This window comes from Clarias gariepinus, chromosome 15 (genome assembly GCF_024256425.1).
Source record: "Clarias gariepinus isolate MV-2021 ecotype Netherlands chromosome 15, CGAR_prim_01v2, whole genome shotgun sequence".
Lineage (NCBI taxonomy): Eukaryota > Metazoa > Chordata > Actinopteri > Siluriformes > Clariidae > Clarias > Clarias gariepinus.
Window position 1 is genome coordinate 18,283,909 of NC_071114.1, and position 19,713 is coordinate 18,303,621.

A 19,713-nucleotide genomic window follows, 5' to 3' on the forward strand; every position below is an offset into this window, starting at 1 on the left:
TCTTGTTTTTTACAGTGCAAAAATTTTTACAACGCACACGAACTGGTTTACTTTATATAATTGTAAATGTAGATTCACCGATTAAAAATAGAAAAATTTTCATTTACTAATATAAACAACATAATTGCATTTTTTTAATTCAGGTCTGAATGTGTTTATATTTTTCTATTTGTGACTTTTAATAGGTCGATATCTGTTGCATTTGAAATATACTTTCACACTTCATTAATTCCACTACATCCAGATAATTTATCTTAATTCACAAAGCTTCTGTAAACGCATACACAGATCAGCCATAACATTATGACCACCTTCCCTAACATTGAGGTCGGCCCTTTTGCCACCCAAACAGTAATGATCTGTGTGTTCTTACACCTTTATCACAACCAGCGTTAATCCTTTTCTCAATTTAAGTTACAGTTGCTCTTCTGTTGGACTACATCAGGCCAGCCTTCACTCCCCTATGTACATCACTGAGCCTTGGCCACCCATCATGACCCTGTCGCCAGGTCACAGGGTTTCCTGCCTTGGATTAGCCTAACCACTGCAGCCTGATAACATCCCACAGGATCTGTAGGTTCGGAGTTGCTTTGACCCAGTCCTCTAGCCATCACAATTTTAAACTGCATGAAAGTTTACGAATATTAAGACGTCGAATATCGATGAGTAAAAAAAAATAAAAATAACTTTGGTCTCGAACCAGTAGGTGGCAGTATAGATTTAGCGCTGAAACAAAGAGCTGAACATGTCGAGTACCTTGATAGTACAATAATGGATTTTCTTTTACCAGCAGAGACACTTGAAAGCAATTTGTCATATAAATCATGTAAACGGTCAAATTATTCACAGTTAAGTTCCCACATGAAACAGTTACTAATTTAAAAAGAAGCTTTTGACTACCTCCCTGTTTTGGTAGCAACGGTCACTACATTTATCACTACAGACTGAAGTCCCCCCCCCCCCCATTGATTTTGTCTTTACTTTAGTCAAACTATTTCAATGATATATTTATGTTTCATACACTCTAGGATCAGAAACCTGTCTCCGAAAAGTTATTTCTGTATGACTGACTGACTAGCCGATTTCATCACAGCGTCGCGCAAAACTGGTTGGGGAGGATTTATTTCAACTTTGTCAGTCCTTCGGTATCAAATTAAAATGTTACGTAGAAGGGACGTTATGAGCAGTTTTGTGCCAAATTTCTTCACAGCAGCCAACGTTTTTTGGACGAATGTAATGGGCGTGGCTAACGCTTCACTCAAAAGAGCTAATCAACACGATAGATTACCGTAAATACCCATGTATGCGGAAGCCACGGAAACGACCGTAATGCCCCTACAAAGTGCCCAAATCTTCAGGGAGCGTAAACGAATAAGCGACACGCATGGGTTAATAATAATAATAATAATAATAATAATAATAATAATAATAATATTATAATAATAAAAAGAAATCCAAGTACAGAAGGTAAACTGAATCTTCAAAAATGTATGGACAGATCAATGTATGTTTATTCTTCCTGTCAGAAGTAAAACAGGGAGTGTATTAGACTGACGACGACACAAGTATAACCTAATGTAAACAACCAAGGCATAAGATACTCAACTTTACAATTTTTATTTCTTTATATTAATAAGTTAATGCCGTACAGAAAGACATGCAGACATGTACGTGGGTTTCAAACTGACATATTACTGATTACATTAAAGCCAATCATTCTCATTTGCTGGAGAAGCTTTACGGAGTGGTTAGATTCTTGCCATGGTGAATGTGCACTATAATCTAATCCAGTAAAATTATTAGCCTGCACGATTTTATTTTGACTGGGCTGTGTTATAGCAGTTATAAACATTGACTCCTGATTAGAATCCAGAATTCAAAAGCAACAAATGCAGGATTCCCAATAAACATTGTGATGCTTTTTTATTTAACAATTCTTGTAGATTCAGCCAAATGTTTTTTTTTTTTTTTTTTTGCCCGTGTCAAAATAAATTTCAGCATTCTAAATACACGAGGTGAAACCCCACAGCAAAATGAGAAATCAGTAGCTGCTTACTTTAAGTTTAATCCAGTAAATTCTGTTTTGTCTATTAAAGGTCATGTTGAAAGTTTATAAGGATTGCTAATGAGTTTTTAGAAAGTTTTCCTAAACTACACGCTAATTCCATTCTGGATCCAGATGCCGTCATGGAACTCATTAAACCTCTCAATGTTTCTACTTCATTAGTGCTTGTGCAAATTCCATACAAATGATGAGCATCAGACCTCCTCTCAGTCCACGTTTATCCTGAGATAACCCTGCAAGCATAAACAACAACAAAAAAAAACATACTGACCCGATTCAAGACCTTTGAAGAATAAAAATCAGTCACATCTGCAGCCAAGTACAAAGTGTATTGTAAGAAAATAATGCATTCGATCTGTCCTTTAGAAGCAAAACAGAAACATTCACCACTTAAGAGTACAAATACACATACACACAAAAGCAAGCATGACTAATTATTCATTCTTTCTCATTCGCTTGACTTCAACATGGCACAAGAAACACCAGCAGGTTAAACAAGTGACACCATAGTAAACAATACACACGGTTTTCATCAGTTGTTCCAACTGATATCGAGCACAGCATCCTATTGTTTCTTACAAGATCATGGTTAATTGTTGTGGGGGTTGCAGAAATGTTTCATGTTGCTTCGTCTGGGTCTCTTAAATTATTGAAAAGTGTCTCATGCTGTTTTTCGCTTCTTTGCATTATTAAAATGATATTTTAGATAAAACCCAGACAGAAAAGTCCATAGAAAGACCATTTCACCAACAAGTTGCATGGAAATTAAAGTTGAACCATTTCCAGCATAACAAGAAAGCAAGGATTCATCTGGAAGCATGATAACTGTTAAGAAGACTGAAATATTTACATACCAAAAAAAAACAACAACCTTATATTGCAACCATAAACTAACTGACCCTGTAAGGATCGGAATCAATTGTTAGCCATGAAGTACATCAAAATGCTCAACTGTACACTCCAAATAAATAGCTAAAAGTATTCCATACTCTTACATACATCCTGCTCTCTCTCGCTCTCTCTCTCATTGTGCTATGTATATTTTATTAGGAATTTAACTCTGAAAGGTAGAACACACTCAGAGCCAAAAATAATAAAGAAACCTGTTAAAAAACATCCTTAAAAATAGGTTGGTTGGTCCTCGGGATCTGCACCAGCAATGTGTTGGTGGAAAACGGTGTGAAAATCTCTGGCTTTTGTAACTTTCTTTAAGTGTTTAAATTGTGAGGTCATTTCCAAAAATGTCCTTGTCCTCCTACTTTTCTCAGGACAAACAGTACAAACATGAAATTGAGCACTGACAAGAAACCGAAGGCACAATAAAAAAAAAGAAAGGTGCAACAACATGCTCTGTCGAATAAAATTAAAAATATATATGAAGCATAGAATTTAGGTCATGATAGCACCCATGAGGCTGCAACACGTATCTGCACTTAAAGTCTATTAAAAATTCTATATTAATAATGAGTTAAAAAAAAGTGCTTGGTGGACAGGATCAATCATCCTGGTTGAACCGTTATTGAAGGCGTATAATCAAACACCATCTTGGAATTGACCAATGTCAGGATCTGAGAATCGTCTGGAAGAAACAAGGAGGTCCTGCGGGAGGGAGGAAGAAGATGCAGAAGAAGCCAAGGCATCTAATTCAGTCCCAGAAGAGATAAAGAGTGACTGGATGCTGTCTTTGCGGCGTCCAGGCCGTGGCCGTCTCGGGACGAGTGTGAAGGCGCCTCGGGGAAGGCGCAGGGTGCAGGGGATGATGGGATGCCGGCGTTGAAGCTGATTTCTGGAAGATGTGGAAGCAGGAGAGGAGGGACAGAGGGAGACCTTACTTCCTGATGAAGTCAATTGGGGTAATGAGGATGAGCTAGAGGGTTTATGTTTATGGGTTTGCAGTATGGCTTTCATCCTACCTGGACAGCAAGCAGAATAACATTACATTAATTTAGACAAGAGAAACAATTCCAGCCCTCTCTGCACAACAAAATAAAATAACTACATCATCATGCAACTACTCATGCTATTATTATCAAGCCTACTGGAGACCCCATGCATTTTATGCAAAAGCACCCAGCAGAAATGCCTTAAGCAAAGCAAACAACCATACCCCAATTTTACTTACTTTAAATATCAAGTAAAAAAGATCACAGGGACAGACAATACTACAGATAAAACCATGACAAACCAAATGAGGTGAAAATTGTGTCATGATGAGGCCATGCTGTAAATGCATCATTAAACCTTCATTAAAGAGGCAGATTTCAATTCAATTCAATTTTATATGTAGCGCTTTTAACAATTGTCATAGTCGCAAAACAGCTTTACACAATCAAAAGAATTATGTAAATTTGCATTTTGAATAAATTTTTAAGCTTTCTAAATACAATACGGCCAAATAAAAAATGGATATCCATCTTTATGCTACAGTGCGATTCGATTCTGACTTGTCATAATGTGTTAATTTTCTGTAACAGCAGCTCTAACAGCCAAATCACTGGTGTACAATAATGTGCTCGTTCTAATATGTTACTGTTTCTACAACATTATTATTCTGTTACAGCTCATTTACAGAACGATCACGGATTAAAAATATGTGAAATCTTTAATATGGTAAAGTTGCTCCACATCCAAGCTGCCCTATTAAAATTTATAAAAACCACCAGAGTGAGCTACTGGTGTACCTACAGTATTTGTTATCCAGCTCCAGTACAGATATGTTGATACGTGACTTTTCATGGTAACATGCCAAGCTGTGTTTTCTGTCTTTTTTGATTTTAAGAGAGAAACCCTGTTTCAGAGACACTCAAGTATTAAACATCACTATAAATGGATTAAAAGTATGCTTCACTTTAATAAATAAGTAGCATGGTGGCAAATAACTATGTCTAAGGCGGAATAAAATACTTCTAAACATGTTAAATAAACAATTATAACTGATTATTTTCCTGTAACAGCATGATGTGGATTTTTATCATTACAGAGTTAAAAATTGTTCGCAATAACCAGAAACTTACTTCATGTTAAAGAAAAAGAAGATGGCAAAAACATTTTTTTTGGCCAAAAATTTTAGGAAACATTTCGTCAGATGAAAAAAGAGATTTCTGTATGCACTCAAATACTAAAATATACACTGCCTGACCAAAAAAGCCCCCCAAAAAAACAGTTTCAGAAGTGTCAGATAATCCAAACCATTTGTTAGTGAGGCTATTCACATTGCTAGGAAACAAAGATTGGATGGACAAAGGTCATGTGGTGTCTGATATTCAGAGCGATGGGCAGATCAGGGTACAACTGGAAGGCAAGTCAATGAAGCGATGCATCGTGCACAGTGACTAGTACCACATTAATGGAGTTTTTATTCCCTGATTGCGCAGGCATATTCCAGGACTCAAATTGTGAAGAAGTGGTTCTGGAAGTTCGACACACATGAACTCGCCACAACATTATGTGGTGTAATCAAAGCTAAAGTGTGAGACCTTTTGTTGGTCAGGCAGTGTATATTGACAGCCCCAACATACACAATTTTTTACGCAAAGTCCATTTACACCTACAGACCTTAGCACCATGCTCCCTTGTACATCAACCAACCCCTAGTACAATATACATGCATTAATAACGTATGCAACTTTTCACCCCCCCACACGCGCACATATGATTTGATCACAACCTGTTAGAGAGCAGCCGTCACTGCCACTCTCTTTAACGGCACCAGCAGCGGCCTCTCCACACCTGCACCATAAATGACACTGTGACTCGTCACACCAAGACAGAATCCAGAGAATAAAAAGTGTAAATGTCTGTACCTTAATACTGACCTTCCATGTCCGAAATGGGAGTGCGGTCATCCAACAGACTCTCTGAACTAGCCGAGGCTTCTGAGTCCAGATTCTCCTGATCTGAACCTGGCTGCTCCATATCTGGCAGCCTGCACACCAGATCCTCTCTGTAACACACACACACACACACACACACCAATTAACAAAAATAAACATATACAAATACAGCTTAGATGGGTAACCTTCACTGACTTCTTAACATCATTACCTTTATAAAATAAAAATGTTGCATTCATAAATGCAAGGGGAGGGAGGGAGGGAAATAAAGACAAATAGACAAAAGATTGAAAGAAAGACAGACAAAGAGGGAAACAGTGAAAAAGTCACTGAGACAAGAGAGGAAAATAAAGAGTGTTCTTTGTTTCCCTCTCTTGGCTTGAATGACTATTTGCCCGTTTTCTTTCTGTCTCTCATTCAATCTGTCGGACTATTTGCCTCTTAAAAGGGAGACAGAATTGTGTTCAATCCTACTTTTCCTGTTTGATGGACTTGATTCGCTCCATCAAGTTCCTCTCAGCCTCGGTGTCTGAGTCAAGTGGTTCATTCTCAGGAACAGCACGCAGGTCAGAGGGTTTCTCCTTCACCTTGAGTACAGACACACAGTTAGTTCTAACTTTCCAACTATTTCTAAGATGTCTAAACATTGACCCAGGTCAATTTACTTCAGCCCTGCACTTTTAGTTCCACCAGAAGTGCATCTAAAAACAACCTGCGGGCCTGCTGTTTATTCTAGACATTCCTGGTCTAGTGTGAAAAAGTTGAATTATAATTACTGTAGGCTGTTTGGGTGAAACAATTGAAATGGAGCAAAGGAACGTAATGAGTCTGAAAACTGTGCTACTAGACAGAGTACAACAAATAAATTTATTACAGGAACAACCAAGTTAATTTATTCACAGAGACCTCTCCATTCCAGTTAGTAAATGTAAAGGGGAGACAGCACAAGGTTTATAACCCATGCAGTAAGACTGAAGCTGTTAGTGATGTCTTATACAAGGCCAATAAATTAAGCCAATTAATAGAAAATGCCTACTAATTAAAGAACTTATAACTCCTTTTTCAGTAAAGAAATGTCCATTAAGAATAAAAACAAGACAATTTAAGAATGTCATGTGAAATGAATGATGAAATGAGAATTCATGCAATGCAATGAAGACAAGCCATGAACGAAAACTACACGCAAAAAGAGTTCAGTACCCACACATGCAGAAAGTGGAAATGAGTGTGTGAGAATCTGCACACAGATTCACATATACACACAGGATGAGTGAGTACATGGGACTCCATTTTAAACATACATACCGCCACTCCTTTATAAGGAGAAGTAAACCTTAGAGGTAAAGGCCAGCTCTACAAAAACCGACAAAGAAGCAGAGAGAGATTGCATCACATACTGAAAGCGCAGTACTCACAGCTATACATATACAGTGCAGAGAGAGACAGAGAGGAAGAGAGAAAGTTAAGGAGATTCGAGAAGTAAAAAAAAAAAAAAAAAAAAGAGAGAGTCACACAGACAGACACGCACGCACAGACACGCGCACTCACACGCACAGACAGACACGCACGCACATATAGTAACGCACAGACAGACACGCGCACGCACAGACAGACGCGCAGACAGGCACGCAGACGCATGCATGCGCGCACATCCACAGAGAAATACGAAGAGATAGAAAGAGACAAATATCTAACAGTAGAAACAGAGACAGCAAAAGAGAGCAAGACTAAAGAATAGAAATACAGACAGAGCGACCAGTAAGTGAAACAGGAGCAGCTGCAGAAAGACACCAAACAGAGACAAATAACCCAATAGGCAGAAAGAGACAAAGCGTGAAAGACAAAAATACAACAGGTTTGTATTGTATGTGTGGCCTCTCTGCTCTCACAGTGTTGCTTCTCTTCAGCTTAAGTTGGTTCTTTGCCAGCGTCTCTGCGTATTCGAGCTGCTCGATCTCCTCCAGCCGTTCGATGTATCGCCTCATCTGCTCGTTTATGAGCATCTCCACACACCTGTGCAGTATAACATGTACACAAAGACACAAATTATCTATATGCACCCGTAGAAGTGAAAAGCATGAACCAGTCTCACCCCTGGTATAATTATTTTCAATTATCTTTAAACAGAAATGTATGTAGAAGGACAAACAGCAAAAGACAGGGCACATACGTGGTTGTCTTGGCGACGTCTTTCATGCTAAGGAGCGGGTCAGCACTGTCAGGACCACGCAGGATGCAAGGAGCAAAAACAATGGCCAGAGAGTTTGGGGTCATCCGGTTACTCTTCTCCTCCCTTGATACCCTGGAGCGAAAAAAATAGTTTATTACATGACATGCAATAAATAGGCTAAAACTCTGTGTTATGCTGCTAGTAGGGTAGTGAGATTAAGAAAAGGTATTGGTATCAAGTGATTATTTTCCTAGTAGCACATCACAAAGTGTCTTGCTTATCTTTAACAACATGACAATAGTTACCTTTTTAATTATTAAATAAAATGATTTAAATAATTGTTTAATTAAACATAATGCTTTTTAACTGTAGCTACAAACAGATGTACTGAACCTTTTCTGTTTTGCCTTAAGCACTTGCAATAAGCAGCAATAAGCACTTGTTTTCATCACCAGCATGTAATGTTACTGAGAAATATAAATCATGATAGTTTTAAAGCAACTGATGATGCTAATATTCAGTGATTTCCAGGAATTCAATTGGAAAGAAAACATGGGTTGAATGTTTTAACATGTCCAAGTGATCACCACCTCCCCTGTTTCTGGAAGAAACTGAATTAACTGGTTTATTGTGTTTAACTTTTACATAAATCATGAATTAATCTATAGGTAAAAAAACTATTTACACTAATATTTGGTTATTTAAAAAGATGCTGAAATACCTGACTAGATGGAAAATTAGTCGCTCAAGAGTCTGGTAGTGAGCTGTAGGCAGCTCTTCTATAACCCTGTAGATGGTGTGAATCTGTTCCTGCTGTTCAGGTAATTCTGACAAAAATAATTTAACAATATTTAGTGAAATACAGAAAAGCAAACACACAGAAGAAGATTAAAATAATGAAGAGATAAGAAGTAATGAAAGAAAGTTTCAGTATCTATGCATCCCAAGCTGGAATACAGAAAAACGGACAATTGGTTATATATATATATATATATATACATACTGTATCTATTTACACACTGGTTTAAAACACAGTATTTGTTCCACATAGGTATTTACCTGCCTCAGGGAGGTGCACTACCAAAAAAAAAGCCTATAGTGCCTATATGTCTATAGTGAAGGAGGGGAGATTTAAAACTCACCTACTGCATGAAGGAAGTCGTTATAATGATTAAATGTCATTAGGGGTTCAGGGAGCTCCCTCAGCCACTGTTTCACCAAACCAGTTACAGTGTGGATGGGGTAGTCCTCCAAACAAACTGTATTAGGATCTGCAAACACAAACCAAACTATAAAACACCACACCAACACATAACATTATACACTTGCACTCTGATTATTCTGTCCAAAGAACCTTCTCACACCTGAGATACAATACTTATTGATGCATATTTACTGTGAGTACTCTACCAGTCAAAAGTTTGGACACCTCTTCCTTCAGTGTTTTTTCCTTTATCTATATAAATAAAGGTCAAAACTCACTCTTTCAATGATATCTTTACATTTCATACATTGGAGGACCTGAAAGCAAAATTTATGTCTGTATGTTAGTAAGGCTGTGTGTATATCTGTCCGGTCAGATTTTGTCACAGTATTATGCAAAACTGGCCATAAATGAAATCAAAATGTTAAGCAGAAGGGACGTTACAAGCATTTCTGTGCCAGATCATAAACTGCAAGTTTTGACAGCGCAATGTGCATGCAATACACTGTGGGTGCGTCCACTGCTGGACAGAATTTAATGAAAGTAATGAAGCTTAGCGGTACTTAGATATCTGTCTGAAACATGCGGCATAAATTAAATCAAGATGGTGAGTAAAGCGATGTTATGAACAGTTATGTGACGGATTTAATATTCTCCTTTAAAAGTAAGCTACTTGCTTAATGTAACCAAACACCTGCCCTAATCAATACTAATTATAAAAGCTAAACTGAATAATCATAGAGGGTTAGTTTTGTTTTCAAAATTATACATTAATACTGAAAACATCCAAACTGAAAGAACACAGATGGAATTATGTAGTGAACAAAATGTTAAACAATATTTTTTATATTATAGATTGCTTAAAGTAGCTGTATTTAGCTTGAATAACAACTTGGCACACTCATGACATTCTGTCATCAGATTTTTAAGGTAGTCACCTGGAATGGTTTTCAGTTCACAGGTGAGCCTTGTCAAGAGTAAATTTGCAATATTTCTTGCCTCTTTAATCTGCTTTAGACCATAAGTTTTCTTTTGCAGAGACGGGGTTGGTACAGAGTCAATAGTCCTATTAGAGCTTCTATAACTAGCGTACAAATCCATATTATGTCAAGAAACACTCAGTTAAGTAAAGAGAAAAGACAGTTTATCATTACTTTAAGAGATGGTCAGTCAATCTCAAGAAATTATAATGGATCTCCAAGTGCAGTCACCAAAACCAGACAACGTTTAAATTTGGAGCAATTTAGACTTTGAAGCAATGGAAAAAGGTCATTGGGTTTGATGAGGCCGGACTAACCCTATTCTAGAGCGATGGGTGCATCAGAGTAAAAGGGAAGTTCTTGGAGAGATGCACCCATCATGCAAAGTGGCTGGTGTACAAGCCTCTGTACAAATGCTCAGCAACGTTATGCAGTAATAAAATGAAGTCAGCTGACAACCTCATTGTACTGAATGACCAGGTTATCACATCAAAATTGTACTGGACTCAAATTGTATAGAAGTGGTTCTGAAAGCATGAGAAATCATCAAACATAAACCGGCCACCACATTGTTTAGAAATTTAGACGTACATACCAATGCCTATAGTCTTACCAGCTTCTAGAAGTTGCCGGAGCTCCTTCATGCGGTTGGCTGAGCCAGACTTCCTGTAGATGCCCTCAGTATAGAGCCCATTCATCTCTACGTGCTCTAGCATCAGCTCCAGAACCATGGGGATCGGGACCTTATCACTGACCAGGCGGCACACGCGCACACCAAAGTGCTGAGAACCAGAGTCCTCTTCATTCTGGACCAGCCATGAAGAAACAGGAAAAAACAATGAAGATGACATCTAAAAAACAAACTGCGGTTCTGTATTTAGAAAATAACCAATAATGGAATTGAACAGCAAGCACTTTATTTACTCTAACAACATAGAAACCTCTAAACTAAAAATATTTTGAATATTTTTTTTATATAGTTACATTTAAAGTTATGAAATATCATGTTCTCACTTATGTTACACCAACTTTAAACAGCTTGTCATTTTACTATGAAACTGCAAAATGTGTAAACTCCTCTGACCTGAAGATGTTAAGAAATGAAAAGTTATAGTTTTACATCCGAGTTTTACAAAACACTGAAACTGGAGACTCCTTCCATAATAAATAAATGTGCATCTAAATAAATGTCTTTTAAACTTATCACCATACCAACTATTACACACAGTTTCTAATCTATTTACATGGAAAGCCCTCTGTATGAATAAAGCATTGTCATAGAAACAATAACAGATTAGAATGAGAACATTAATATTAACCTTTGGTTTGCTTCAGAATGGACAGAAACAGGCTATATTTTAGAAAATTATTTGTCAAACCTATGTTTAAAGAGCCACACTGATGCTGGTGTGATCATACTGTACCTTTTTTGAGCAGTATGTAGTACAGTCTGTGCTGAGTTTGGACAAACACTTCTTGTGGCAAACCAGCTTGCAATCTGAAGCACAAACACTTGGTTATTGTTCCATTAAATAATGTATTGTAAAACTTAATAACCTTATATTAGGCCACAATATTTAGACCCGAGTCTCCATAAACAAGATTATAATATATACATTTTCAGAATTTTTTTTTGTTAAAAGTAATGGCCGCAGGCCGCATACTCACAGCTGCACATGTAGGCTTTCTCCATTACCCAGATGTATGAGGAGCATTGGTCACACGACTGCATTATGTTCACCTGGAAGTTGTTAAAGACATGGTCCAGTGGGCTCTCCATCTAAACATATAGAGCATGGACGGAGAGGGTCGTTTCAGGAGCTATTTGTTTTTACCCAGAAATGATATGATTAGATAAGTGAAAAGTGAAAGTAGGTGGCAGCGCTTACATTCTTGTCTTTTTTCCGCCGCTTTTTCCGACCTTTTGGAGGCTAAGACAGAAAGAGATAAAAGATGCTATCCTTGTTTGTACTTGTTTTATACTATTTAAATTCAACTGACAATGCTACGTAGCATATTTTATTTTGTAGTGTTATAGAGTTTGCAGAGAACTGCAGAGTTTTTCTCCTTCTACCTTCACGGGTTCAGCCTCCTCTCTTTTGATCTCCCCTCTAATAAACCCATCCAGCACAGACTGGAACAGATTGACAACCAACTGCACATCACTCTTTTGCTGCTCGTCAGCTAAACTGAAGACTTTATTCTGGTAGCTCCTCATCAGACCCTTATATCCAATGTGAGGCTTCTGCAAGAGGAAAGGAAAAAAAGTGTGGTCTGTCAAGCACACAATAGAAAAGCAGTGCCACCCAAAATCTCAAGCAATTTATAAACAGGAACTAAGCTTTTTAAACCCTGGACTAGTATCAAAGGTTTCAGATGAATAGTTTTGACAGCTGCTTAATGAGTTAAAGATTACAGCCATGTAAAGAGAATCTCTTTAAATGGACTTGTTTTAGGTTCATCTAAGTGATAATGTCCCCCTGTGTGACATCAGGCAAGGGAAGGGAGAGATTTACAATAGGTGTTGAGACGGAGTATCGAAATCCATGATGCTTCAGTAAACCAAGCTAAATTTTCCTAATTTTGCCCTGTTTCAATGCTTTTGGCCATAAATAAAAAAAAACTGTATGTTAATAATTTAAACTGAGATTAACAGTTGTTTTTGTGTCATCTGTTAAATTACCCAGCCTACATGCACTTACTGAGAGAGAGTACATGCTTTTGATGTTTTCTCTGAACTGCATAGTGGCTGTTATAAAGATGTGCTCTGTTGCAGACAGCTGCTTCCCTCTCGAGCGCAGGTCATTTACCTGTACCACACAGAAAATAGTAAAAAACCAAGCAATAGCAATAAAATGCACACTCTGCATAATTAATTGATGCATTATGATCTATATTTAATGTTGAATGAGGGACCTGATTTCCCAGAAACTCATCAAGATGCCGGAGCTCGTTGGCATTGGTGATCTCTCGGTCCAGCGAGGCATTCCATTGCTCTGAGACCCGCGTGGCACGGCTGATCTTAATCGTGGGATTTCGACTCGGGCGCCCACTGTGAGGTTCTGAATGATGTGTGCGTGAAGAGGCGATGCCTGTGTTTGCAGACAGAAAGAAAAATAATCTTCATGATTCACCAAGAAATGTGTCTTAATCTTAACAACACCAGATGATTAGGACATCAAAAAGTAGTTGAATAAATGATTTTTAAAAAATAATAATACACCCGTTTTGAAAGATTTCATTTAAAAAAAAAGAGAGAGAGAAAAAAGGGCTAGTTACAGTAGGTGCTCTCTTTTTCACTTAATCCAGCTGCCATCGTCAGGTCTCCATCTTCTGGAGTCTGAGCCTCTTTATGAGGACGTTTCTTCAGGATCTTCCTCAAGAAGCCTGTTGGTCTATAACACAAACCACATTGAATTGATTTAACAACTACTAATCACAGGTTTAATATTAATACATCATCGTGTATTGTTTTAATACACAATTATTTTCATAGTAGTAGGAGTAGGTCATTTACAGGCACTTGGACACTTCACATAAATGCTGATGTATATTTTCTTTAAGAAAAGAAACCCATGCCAAGAAAAACTTAATATGGATTCTTGCCAGCCAGCCAACCCCAAAAAAAAACCCAGTTGAGGTACCATCCCTAATAAACATGCTTGTCTTTTCCAAGTACTTGATGATGCAAAGAATTGAAGGAATGTCCCTGTTCCCATAGCAGCTATAAAAGCGGGGGGTAGGGGATGGGTGGAATTCACATTGGACTCACGAGCCAGTCAGATAAGCTGAGGCAGGGCTGGTGATTTCCCATGAGCCAGATGACTCAGGTTTCCTGTGTGATAAGAGTTTGTCAGCCATGATGGCTTACAACAAGGACACAGCTAAGAACTGAACTATTTGCTTTAACTGGAAGTGTTTAAACTTTAGTTCATGCTTAAGTCATGAGGTTGTTTACCAATTTAACAGGCTAAATTTACTGAACTCATGGGAGTTGCTACAATACTGCAAAAAAACACTTGTCCAAAATTTCTGCTCATCAACACTTTCCCAAAATAATATAGAGACAGATCAAGACCTGTTAAGACACTTTTTAACTGTATATGGTAAAGAATTTTTGGCACCACCAAACTGGCACAGAATCTTTTCCATTAGCCACTTGTTTACTGCTTTGACTGGTATCAGTCTAAACCTATTTCTTTAAAATCAGGTTTAATTCTTCATTTTCAGGTCGCACCTCTCAGGAGTGTGTGGTTGGTTGTAAGGGCCGTCGTCCTGCGGTGACCTTTTCACGCTGCTTGCTCTGCCTCCAGGTGGACCCACCAAAACATGAGGCATGGGCTGTGGAGGGACAGAAAATAATGTCAAATACTTATAGCACTGTGAATATAATGAAATGTGATAAGCCTTACAGTATAATCAAGGACACAATGCATTTACAGTGTGAAAATAGTTAGAACCATCATCATAATTATAAATTGCCTTTAAATATATATATATATATATATATATATATATATATATATATATATATATTTTTTTTTTTTTTTTTTTTTTTTTATTCACATTTGTAAGGACAAAAACAGAATCTTGTCCCATCTTTAAAAAAAAAAAAAGAAAGGAAAAAAAAAAGCTTAAGCACCTCAGAAACCACCACCTTTTAGACACCAACTTTATCGCTTTAATTATTTTTGACAATGTTACTATTTTAGTAATTGATCAGAGAAGGAATTCGTCAGCCATATGGAACGCTTGATGATAAAGTGGCAGCAAACTATATATTAACAGTATTCAAAATTATTATTTTTATATGCACATTACATGTTTTAACAGTAATTATTAATTAAAAGAGAAAAAATGGTGAAACAAATTAAATTTTAAATAGCATCATCCTATTCAGGAGTTTCTATATAGGCTTATGTCATCTTGTTTATGAGTATCTACAAGATCAGTAAATGAATAATAAAGATCACAATTAATCATGCATATATAATCAATGAAAAACCACCCCTCATTATTAGGCAACCACACTTTTTAAGGGATACCAATAAATTGGACAATTGAGTGCTAAACAAGCATGTTTAATCAAACACAAGGAAGCTCAGGCTCCAGCTTACAGCAGGTAGGGGTTTCATGACTAATCTTATTCAGCAGTCCAATAATATTTTGTATTAAAATTCACTAGACAGAAAAACCAACTCTCTTGAGGGGAAGGGTCACAGAATAATGTTTTTACCAACTTTATCTTTAAACTAACTTTGTTGTTGTTATCCAATAGAACCAAAATGAATGGAGTCAGAAAATAATTAAATAGTACTTGTGTCTCATTGTTTTTTTATTGTTGCTAAAAGGAAGCAAAATAGGAATGTGCAAGGATTTTTGCGCCAACATTTGTTTCAACTCTATGCATACTAGGATTTTTTCCAGCTTTTTCTTTGTTTACTTGTTGGTTAGAATTCCTTCAAAGGAAGGCAGCAGTAGGACTAAAAACCTGGCGACAACTACAAGAAAGTGCTGTAAAAGTGATAGCACTGCACTAAAATTAAACAATACAAAAAATACAAACAAGACTCAAGCCATAGTCATTTGCAAATTGTGTAATGCTACACAATGTGCAGTCGACTCTGGCTTGAGATCAAGTATGAAATATTTCCAGACTAGAAGGCTAAATGTTATTAGTGAATCAATTAGCTGACTAGTCTATGAAAACCCCTGCCCCAACAGCTGGCAGGCTCTCATTGAACCGAAAAGCAAAAAAGATGGGCCCTTTAAATGAGCCACAAAGCAACCATCCAGTCTCCCCAAGCAGCTTCTCACTCTGCATAAAGATACATGACCTGTACAGGGATTGTGTGAGGGAGGGTCCAGAATTCCACATCCTCCATTTCTGCACTTTTAATATTTAAACAGTTATGTACAAAGTACAGTCGATGTCTGCGCCTGGGAAACTTCCGACAACGCACTTTGCCCTGAGTGAGCCAGAGAGCTTGGTTTAATCTGGGTAGGTAATGTTACTGAGTGAAAAAAAAGAAGCATTGTGAGCATTCTACCTGCAAACCAGTGGGGACTTCTGAGGTCTTAAACTCTGATACGTCATCTAATGACCGGGAGGTCCTGAAAAACACAAAGTTAGAAATTACAAAACCTAACAGATTATACGTTCCAGTTTCTCAGCATAGAATTGCTCTGAAGAATCCTTCTTAATAATATGTACAAATTTCATACCTAATTTGAATAGACGTAATTATTATAAAAATATTATTATAATATAATTATGTTGCTTCAATTGAAGCACTGTTTACAGATGTATGTCACTTTCTAAGCATGAATATAAGGGGAAATAACTACACACTATACATTTAAAAACATTGCATAACATAAGCCATACTTCAACATGCGAGTTTTCTGATCCTCCTGATGTTTAGCCTCTTTCAATGATATCTCAGGCTGGGTGTTGCTCTTTCCCCGATTTAATAGGTCCTTGGTGCTTGGAGTGTATTTGGGCTCCTTAGACTCTGGCACTTCCAGGGGTAGAGTCGAGGGCCTGACTGGACCAGCTGCAGTTCCTTTCTTTACCTTCTCTTCCTCATCTTCAGCCTCTTTCTTAGGCTTGTCAATTTTCTGGGATATGAAGGTATAGTGGTCAAGTTCTTTACAGCTCTCATCTTTACCAGCTGCAGCTGCCCGCACACTCTCCCTCTGGCTATGCTCTAAACCGCGCTGCCTTCTCAGCTCCCTCTTTTCTTGACTTCGAGAGACAGGAAGTTTCCCCATTGGTGGAGCTCTGGACCTGCCTGGATCAGGATGAATGGTGCCAGTTTGAGGGCTTTTGACATCTTCCTCTGCAGAAACACTGGAAGTAGTTTTAGGGAGGGCAGTAACAGTAATTGTTGGGGTATCACTGACTGTATTCTGATTACTTTTTCCTGGTAATGCAATATCACAGGCTTTGTTAGATTTTTGGACAGCTCCTGTGTCTTCATTGTGCTTCTCTAAAACAACCAAACACTTATTGTGTTCAGGTGTTACTCGAGTATCCTGAAACTCTGCTTCATGCCAAGGACCAGCCTCAGTCTGCTTGCTTTCCTTTTCCTTAGAGTTCTCCACCATATCAAGGACATCATTCTGTCCATCCATTTTTGAAGCAGCCTGATTATCAAGTTGCAGCTCTGGTGCTGTCTTCTTTTTATTCTGTTCAGCAAGCTTTGTTGCCTCTTCCTCTGCCTCCTTCTTTCTTCTAGCTGCCTCTTCTTTGTCTCTCTGTTTCTTTGCTTCCTCTTGTGCCCTTCTGACAGCTTCAGCTGCCTCCCTTTCTTGTCTGGCTGCTTCCTCTTGTGCTTTTCGGGCCACCTCTGCTGCCTCCTGGTCTCGTCTGGCTGCCTCTTCCTCCTCCTCTTTTCTTCGTTGAGCTTCTTCCTCTTCTCTCTTTGTCTTCTCTTCCTTTAGAGAATTGTACCTAAACAAAAAAATTATACTGAATTAAAATACAAAGATCAAAACCACCTCTGACTGCATATGATGTACATATGCTCTTCATAATATCACCTTTTTCGTGCAGACTGGCCTCGGGCTAGAGCCTGGATTTTAGTTACAGAGGCTCGCCGGTTTAGGTATTCAGCTCTCTGTTTGAACCCTCGCCATGCTGCCTGAATCAGAGTCGCTGCTTGACAGCGTCTTCTTCTGCAGCCCCGCCATAAGCGCTAAACCCAAATACACACACTTAGACACCGGTACACTCTTTCCTCTTGCAATATACAAAGTATTATTTATTGACAGAGGTGAATTCACCTGAATAATTATGGCTGCCTGTTTCATCTGAATGAACTCCCACCTCTGCAGTTTAGCTCGGAACCAGCGCTGTAGGAAAATAATTTTGCGCATGACATCTTTGTGGAGTGTGTCGTGAAGCTTTTGTCTCTCCAGCTCTTTGAGATACACCTAAAAAAGCAGAAGGGATTGGTAATGTAACAAAATCATTATATCTTTAACACATGATATGCACCCACTATACAGTACAAGTTTACCGACAAAATAACTTTTTTTTTTTTTTTTTTTTACAAAATATTACTTTTTTGGTAGTGAAAAATGACACTATCACACCACCCAACAAAAAGTATGCGTGAAGTGAACATGGCCCCACTCTCGTTACTGCCCTATAGAGACAGACTCTATTTAATATAAGCAAGTTTAGTTTAAGGATAAACATTCACCGCTAGTCAGGATCTAATACCTATTGAAGCAAACATAACTATAAAATGAACCGCCGCTCATGTTTGTATGGCAACCTTCTCCATTCCTATGGACACAAAATTGTTTATGAGCAGCGATGGATTCTGAGTACATTTGTCTTGCATAGTAGATGATGGAGAACAAACAGGGAGCCGACCTTGGTTTTGCCAATCTGGTATGTCTTGGGGTCGAGACCAAGGTTCTGCAGCAGAGCTGAGATTTCTTCTGGAGAAGATGCATTTTTTGGCAGCAAAACTCGAAACTGCTCAATGAACTCCTGTGGGAGAAATAGATTATTATACAGCATATACTTCTAGCAACAACAGCATAAAGGTTTCTTCAGATACAAACATCAGTTATTATAAACATGGCAAATTTCATCATATTAAGAAGCATTCAAATGGCATATTGTATCTATACCCTACCTGGAAGGGGTACTTGGCACCATATCCTGACCTCCTGATGCGTACAGTTTCCAGCATGCCTGTGTAACGTAGCTGCTGCATGATCAGCGCCTCGTCAAAGCACATCTCCTTCTGCTCACATATAACCCATTGTCATTTTTAGAATTTCTTTCAGGATGCGACACATTAAGCATGGATTTTTTTTTTTATCACTATTATTATAGTCATGCCTGGTGTATCTTTTCCTGGTAAAATGATCTTGAGGTAGCTATTTATTTTGATCTAAACTGGCATCAACAGGAAGTTTCCTGGCACTTCCTGGTTGCAGGCTTGCTTGAAGAATAGGTCGGTATTTTCAAATAAGTACTTAAAGTGTTAAGGGTCTAACACTATCTCTAGAATATGGTGTGTGTGTAAGAATGGAAAACGGAGCACCTTTTCGGCATTTGAGCGCAGACAGCGGATAAAGAAAGGTTCTGCCTTCGCCAGCGTTTCTAGCAGCTTACTGAGAGAGGTCTACAGGGAAAAAAACAAAAAACAGACAACTTACTGCTTTACTCATTCTCCCCTTATTCAGGCATCCTTGTTTTCAGAGAAAAAATACAAACAAGCTAATATAGGGATTAACCTAATGGTCAACTTAAATTTAAATACAAAGCCTAATTTTTCTAAAAACACAAGTCATTCAAGATTGTAGACGATTATCTTGCTTTCATTTTGATTTATATAGCTTTGAAATATGTTAGCATGTCGGCTAGACTTTTTTTGCATTACTTTTTGCTGTTACCACAGGATATAATTGTGGGAGGCAGGGACAGGGAGATGCTG

At 38.0% G+C, this 19,713-nt stretch overlaps 1 protein-coding gene across 15 annotated transcripts in view; it reads right to left on the reverse strand.

Moving 5' to 3' along the window:
- Positions 1–1,601: 1,601 nt before the first annotated feature.
- The window catches only part of LOC128542549 (unconventional myosin-IXb), a 62,650-nt gene continuing 44,538 nt past the window's right edge, over positions 1,602–19,713 (reverse strand). For 5 of the 15 annotated variants that reach the window (XM_053512448.1, XM_053512446.1, XM_053512447.1 and 2 more), the window contains 24 exons: positions 19,321–19,401; positions 18,907–19,017; positions 18,639–18,758; positions 18,041–18,190; positions 17,798–17,952; positions 16,641–17,708; positions 16,303–16,366; positions 14,490–14,593; positions 13,532–13,647; positions 13,169–13,344; positions 12,955–13,062; positions 12,327–12,497; positions 12,142–12,183; positions 11,921–12,032; positions 11,677–11,750; positions 10,866–11,058; positions 9,211–9,339; positions 8,790–8,895; positions 8,069–8,200; positions 7,788–7,911; positions 7,204–7,251; positions 6,373–6,485; positions 5,881–6,008; positions 1,602–3,978 (listed from right to left, as the gene is read on the reverse strand). In XM_053512448.1, the coding sequence (XP_053368423.1) occupies positions 3,599–3,978; positions 5,881–6,008; positions 6,373–6,485; positions 7,204–7,251; positions 7,788–7,911; positions 8,069–8,200; positions 8,790–8,895; positions 9,211–9,339; positions 10,866–11,058; positions 11,677–11,750; positions 11,921–12,032; positions 12,142–12,183; positions 12,327–12,497; positions 12,955–13,062; positions 13,169–13,344; positions 13,532–13,647; positions 14,490–14,593; positions 16,303–16,366; positions 16,641–17,708; positions 17,798–17,952; positions 18,041–18,190; positions 18,639–18,758; positions 18,907–19,017; positions 19,321–19,401 (4,005 nt within the window). In that variant the 3' untranslated portion in view covers positions 1,602–3,598. Of the gene's footprint in view, positions 3,979–5,732; positions 5,795–5,868; positions 6,009–6,372; positions 6,486–7,203; positions 7,252–7,787; positions 7,912–8,068; positions 8,201–8,789; positions 8,896–9,210; positions 9,340–10,865; positions 11,059–11,676; positions 11,751–11,920; positions 12,033–12,141; positions 12,184–12,326; positions 12,498–12,954; positions 13,063–13,168; positions 13,345–13,531; positions 13,648–14,489; positions 14,594–16,302; positions 16,367–16,640; positions 17,709–17,797; positions 17,953–18,040; positions 18,191–18,638; positions 18,759–18,906; positions 19,018–19,320; positions 19,402–19,713 lie in introns of all 15 variants that reach the window. The other 10 variants (XM_053512451.1, XM_053512450.1, XM_053512453.1 and 7 more) reach the window with 10 other exon arrangements.